The 6,653-nt window shown below is 37.1% G+C and overlaps 1 protein-coding gene across 1 annotated transcript; it reads left to right on the forward strand.

Annotated features, from left to right (window-relative positions):
- The first annotated feature begins 4,965 nt into the window (after positions 1–4,965).
- Positions 4,966–5,925, forward strand: MC2R (melanocortin 2 receptor). Its single transcript, XM_010117924.2, has one exon. It carries the CDS (start codon positions 4,966–4,968, stop codon positions 5,923–5,925), a length of 960 nt encoding a protein of 319 aa, XP_010116226.2.
- The last annotated feature ends 728 nt before the right edge of the window (positions 5,926–6,653 follow it).

Genomic DNA, 6,653 nt, shown 5'->3' on the forward strand with positions numbered 1-6,653 from the left:
AACATAAAATGTGTTTTAAAATGCAGATATTTTTGAGTTTTGATAACTCAGAAGAGTGCGTTTGGTAACTTTTGAAAGAAAGTTATCAAATGCACACTTTTTTGCCCTATCAGTTACTGCTAGGAAATACTAAGACTTTCCGCAGGATTCCCAAAGGAAGGGCCCTTAGGGCCTCAGATAGTTTCCTAAGAGGAAGGACCTGGTTAATCAGGCCCTAGCAGAGGAGGAACCCTGGCATCCAAGTTTTGAAACCAAGGAACTACTCATGCTGCAGTTTGTACAGAGACCGTTATGCTGGTGTGGGTGCCTGAGCTGGATGGAAACCAGTGTTGGCACTGGTAGAAATGTGGTTATTGGATAGGCTCACGGGAGATGACAGGAGTGAGCTCACATCCACTGAACATGGGACTCATGCTGTCATTTTCAGAAAAAGGTTGTCTTAAGCAGCACCAGACAGCGTAACCAGCCACACACAGCTTGTCCAACTGCCTCCACAAGGGTTTAAGGTTCCACTGTGACCAATTTTCAGAAGGAGAACCAAGCTGAACGGATCACCAGGTGCCCTGATGCCAAAGGTACTTTTATTTAAGCCAACAAGTGTTTTCATACTGGATAGCTTGGGGGATTAAATGCTAGAGATAATGATGACATCAGAAGGCATTTGTTAACACATTGGAGACTTTTTTGGATGGAGAAAAGGTCATGATCTTTTACATGACAAATAAATACCTCTGTATATACTGAATGGATTGTGAATGGATATGAATACTGCATATGCTACGTCTGAAACACACACACTTGTTCTTTTTCATTCCTAATAAATTACTTTTAAAAATACATATATATATATATACACATAGCAGGACAGGGAATTAATGCATTCATGGTTCTAGAAACAAAACATTGCATCTACATAACTGGCCAGTTATGCAGTTGATTTGTGCAGTCCAAAAGCAGAAGAGACTACTCAATACCCTTTCAGTTTTTATGTACTGCCAGCTGTTTAGAGAGCAAATACACCTTGCGGTCTCTCCAATAAAGGGAGATATGGTTTTCTAGTAAAAAAAAAAATTACAGATGCAAAAAATCCTAGCAAATTATACAGTACTTAAATTTCTTTACTGTATCTTATCAATATAGTTCACAGCTGAAATTACTTTTGTTGCTGTTACAGCTGACCAGGCCAGTTTATTTAACATTTTGGGATTGAGGGAAGTGTGTTGTTTATTTATTTATTGGATAAGTTTTCATCCAATTAAAAAAATAAATAAATAAAATCAAGTGCAGACCTATTACTTCCAGACCTTTCGGGTGCTAAGTCATTGCATTTATATTATGAAGAAAATTGAATTTTTGTAATCGATAGGCACTGGGCACACAGGATAGAGTTATACTTTTTATCCAAGATTAATCCTGCATGCTGCTGAGAACTCCCAGCATCCACGGAGGGATTCTCAGCCTTGTCACATTCTCGGAGCTTGCTTTTAGCTGTGTAATATATACCAGGGTGAACACGCTTTGCAAGTGTGTTGTAAAGAGCCAAACCATAACCAAGGTGAATGAATACAATTGGCAGGTACTCCGCATTTTGCTTCCGTGTTTGCTTCCTAAGTTTGTACAATATTATCAGTATAGTTTCTGGTCCCGGCTTCCAGTCTCCCAGTTTCCTGCTTCATCTCATTTTAGGTAACTACAAACCAAATAGAAATTGCTGATAATATTACAAATGTATGCATTTTCAGTAATTTCACTATTGCTATCAGCTCATTACCCATTATACCAGCCCAGAAGATTGCCTCTTTCTAGATAAATAATGTTTCTGAATATCCAATGTTATGAAGCTGTTGATTTCTCCCCCTAGGACCTAATTTAAACATGAAAAAGAATGGGGTGAGGTTTTTGCAGTTTTTGTGATACAGCTACATTTGCAAATATGTTTCAAACTTAAAGGATCTTTTTTGTCATTTATGGCTTTTTGATGGTTTTACATTTCTTTCTACAGTCAGGCAAACTTATTCTTATGCTGTGAATGACCTCAAGAAAAGTAAAATCCAAATAGTTCAGCCATTGGCAGGAAAAAATTACTGTAGTCTAAGGCACTTTTTAATTCTTAAATTCTTGTGTTCTATTTTTAACAATTCCGACACGTAAATACTAACTGTGAAAGGCTGACTTTGCAGATACCTGCAAAAGATAAATCTGAGGCCTTTCAGGGACTGGTGTTGGTGAGCGGTATGAACCTTTTATCAATGATGAAGCAAATTGGCAAGGTATTGACAGTGGAGAGGAAATCTATTGCATCCCAGCTGTTTCTGGTGTGCAGCTGTCTCTGGTGTGCAAACAACACAGGAGGGTAAACTTTTTTTCACCTGATGATTATTTATAACTTTATGTTAAATAACCTTAGCTTTAAATTCTGTAGCCAGTGGAAATATGCATTCAAGCTCCAAGGTGTCTTCTTTTTCCATAAGGTTTTAGGACACACTGAGGTTACTTACCATGTTCATAACAGCTTTACATCCCATGTGTAGTCTGCCTGTCCTAACCTGCTCAGAAGTGTTAAACTACTTCATTCACGCTACCTGGTAGGTCTGTAGCAGTGAAAGAATCCTGTAAATGTGGGACTTAAGATGTATGATATAATGTATATTGAGTAGATCAAGCACTGGATTTACTACCTGTGTACAACACCATATATACACATATTTCTGTCTGGAACGTCTGAGACAGAAACATGACCATGCACAACACTGAAGAAAAATATATTTGCCATATATATTGGCAACCCTAATAAAATAGTGTGAAATAGCTATGTATATATGCTGAAATGAGAATCTCTGAAATAAGAATGTCTTTTTCTAAGGTTCTATTAATTGTTTGAAAACATTAAGGGGTATAATGTAATTATTCAGTTTACTGTAACTGCTCTAAAGCCCTATAAGTTCTCTACTCTAACCAAATGCTGTACTTAACATGAAGTTACCGTAAAATGATAAACAGCAAATGTAATATATCACGCCATTCATAATACTATGTTTTCAGTGAAGGAACTGTCATGTTTGTCAGGGAGATTAGTTCAGCAACATGACTATATTAGCAAAGAAGCATTATTGAAAAACAGTTCTGAGAGAATAGTGACTTAACAAACATATTTTTGCCAACTGACTGTCCTGTTTAAATCCCATTGAAAAGAGGCTTTTCCTGAAGTGTCCGTGTTGACTTTCTATTAAGAGTGAAAATTAAGTTGTTAAATAGATTGCTAGATTAGAAATCATAAAACTTAACTATGACAGTAGCTCTAGGTGAGAAGAGGAAAAGCATATCATTACAAAGATATTGCTGAGTCTCTTACTCTTATTAGTAACTCCTTTGCTCACATACTTACAGAGGTTGACCTAATTGTCTTCAGGAATGTCCACACATGCTGCAGTGCAATATAGTTCATTTATCCCACCACATAGCCTATGATTGCAGATAAGTATGGGTACTCTCTTGAATGCTCTCTCTTAAGTGATCTTGTTTCAATTGAATTCATGATGACTGGTGGTCCGGGTTTCAGCATTCTTCACCACCAGTAGCACCTTACTGGCAATCTCAGCAGATAACATTAGCAAACCCAGGTCAGAAACCTGTTTTCCACTGAAAAGGGGCCAAACACATTCACCTGCATTAAGGCTAATCGTATTCAAGCAGCAGTTCAGCTGTCCTGATTACAGATACCTACTGACACTTGCAGACGGCATTGTTTGTATACAAAGTAATTTAAACTTTTGACTTCTCCCTTTGAAACAGTAATAGAGTGTATTATGGCATTTGGCAACACTGACGAAGAACAAATGTCCAAAGGAATTTCAAGACTTACTGGTATGAAAGTGCCAAACAATTAAAAGCTGTTTTGAATTTAAAAACAGAGGGAGAATATATAATTTCTTTTTTAAAAAAGGAACATTCCAAATAGAAACTGCATCTGTGTTTCACAAATGGGGCTATAAAAAACTACAAGAAAGAGCGAGTCTTATTGTTTATGGGTAACATCCAAGCTAAATTAATATCACATCCATTTATTTAGCCTAAAAAGCCTTTCCTTTGGAAAGATTCATGTATGCTTTAATGTAGTTTACATCAGGATCGTTATGAAGAAAGAAAAACATCATCTTGATGCTGAAATAAACATTTGGTCTTTTAGATAGCTGGAGAATATAGCTAAGGAAAGATTGTACTTTGGATCTTAATCTGCATTAGAAATACATTCATCAAATCAAAAGATGGTTTCAATTTACATTAAAAAGAAGCCTTTCACTCATAACTAATATGCCTCAAAAAACATCAGTATTTACAAATGTTCACATCTAAATTGAGGGCATTTTATTTCAACATCAGCAGTGTGGAGGTAAACATGTTACTGTCCTGGACAACAGTTTATCTTGGCATTTGTCTCATTTGTGTCTAATACTGCAAATCTTGTGAGAAATGCCAGTCTTTCTCAAAGCAAACAGCTGGGCCTGTAACGATTGCCAAACTCTTGAAGTCTGTCGGATCAGTTTCAGTAAATGTGGCATGTTCATTGGTAAAGAAAACTACATATATATTTTAGAACTGCTTTGAAGCTAAAAGAGAATTTATACTTTGTTTTTCTCTAAGGCTCAGTGAAGCCTGGAGCAGCTCTTATTTTATCCACACCAACTCTGCCTCTCTCTGACCATGATATATGTTCATTCCATTGCAATAGGTGGTATTTCAAAGGTCTATTTTTGCCCTATCTGTGTGGTAAATTTCCTCTTGACATTTATGTTTCTACATGTTTTATTGTAGGAGAAATTCAAAACATTTCAGTTAAGTCTTAAAATTGCTCCAGATAAGGAGAAAGCCTTCATCGAAACAAGAATGGTCTGACTGACAGGTCAGCTTCAGAATAAAGCCAAGCCTGAGAAACAACAATCCAGAATCTTTCCACAACCAGAAGAAATGAGCACTGAGAGACCTTCCAACCTAATCAAACACCCATGGCAGACGAGCATTCCTTCCCTCGAAAACATAAGTGATTTCTCCTTAAATATCACAGACTGCACCCAGGTCGTGGTGCCAGAGGAAGTTTTTTTCACTGTTGCTGCTGCTGGAATACTGGAAAATCTCCTTGTCCTTGTTGCTGTCATTAGAAATAAGAATTTGCACTTGCCCATGTACTTCTTCATTTGCAGTTTAGCCATTTCAGACATGCTAGGTAGCCTCTACAAAACTTTGGAGAATATCTTTATCATCTTGTGCAAAATGGGGTACCTGACACGTCGTGGGGACTTTGAGAAAAAGCTGGATGATGCCATGGATTCCATGTTCATTCTGTCTTTACTGGGGTCGATTTTCAGCTTATTAGCTATTGCAGCAGACAGATACATCACTATCTTCTACGCTTTGCGGTACCATAATATCATGACACTAAGAAGGGCCTTGGTTATCCTGGCAATCATTTGGATGTTCTGTGCTGGCAGTAGCATTGCCATTGCCCTCTTCTCCTATGAAGCAGCAACAATTATTCCCTTCACCATCCTATTCCCTTTAATGATGTTTTTTATACTGTGCCTCTATGTCCATATGTTCCTCCTGGCTCGATCTCATGCTAAAAAGATCGCCTCACTGCCAACCAGCACAGTCCATCAGAGAACTAACATGAAAGGAGCCATTACACTGACCATTTTCCTTGGAGTTTTCCTTTGCTGTTGGGCCCCCTTTGTTCTTCACATCCTCTTAGCCAGGTTTTGCCCACATAATCCTTACTGTGCCTGCTACATGTCCATTTTCCATGTGAATGGGACGCTCATAATGTGCAATGCGATCATTGACCCCATGATTTTTGCATTCCGAAGCCCAGAATTGCGGAGTACATTTAAAAAGATGTTCTACTGTGCCAGGTCAAACTGGAACTGGTAAACGCTTCATGAAAAATGAAGATTATAGAAGCACACCTATGAGGAGCGTGCAACATCAATTTGCAGAGTTAAAAATACTAACAATTAAGCCCAAAGTAATACTACACTTATAGGATACTGCCAGTGATTTTCAGAGGGCTACCAAAGAAAAAACTCAGTGTGCACACAAATCTTTGCCAACCAGACCTCCAGATATATTACTGATGAAGTTAATTCTGTGGACAATTTTCATGCAAGTAAAAAAAAACCCTGTATCTTAACTATGTTTTGTGATTTCAGAAAAATTCAGATATACATTTTCTGCAGCCAGTATTGCATTACCCTAGAGATTAGTTTATGCCAACTCATTTTGTATCAGTAATTTCAATTTAAGGTGTATATTACTTTAAAATTCTGTTGTTTAAATCACAATGAAATTAACATTTCTTTCTAAACTGCACATTTATATCAAAGTATATGACAAAGCAGAAAACATGGACATGTAATTGAATTTTGCTGGAAAAGTAAATTCATTACTTTCTTTAATATCCAGTCTCCTTAAAATCATGGAATTAGTGTTCTCTGAGTTTCAAAAATAACTTTTGGAGTGTGACTCCAAGAGAATTAGTTTAAAAGCTATTTTTAGTGACTGAAGAATTTTTCACAACATACATAAAGTTTTTGTGACAGCAAAGACAGGTTTTGAATTTTACAGCCCCAAAGCCGTGTCTGGACTAGCAAAGGGAATTG

This window comes from Chlamydotis macqueenii, chromosome 2 (genome assembly GCF_036417535.1).
Source record: "Chlamydotis macqueenii isolate bChlMac1 chromosome 2, bChlMac1.mat, whole genome shotgun sequence".
In the NCBI taxonomy this organism is placed as follows: Eukaryota; Metazoa; Chordata; class Aves; order Otidiformes; family Otididae; genus Chlamydotis; species Chlamydotis macqueenii.

Coding starts and splice junctions, on each gene's coding strand:
- MC2R (XM_010117924.2), top strand. CDS start 4,966: ATGAGCACTGAGAGACCTTCCAACCTAATCAAACACCCATGGCAGACG.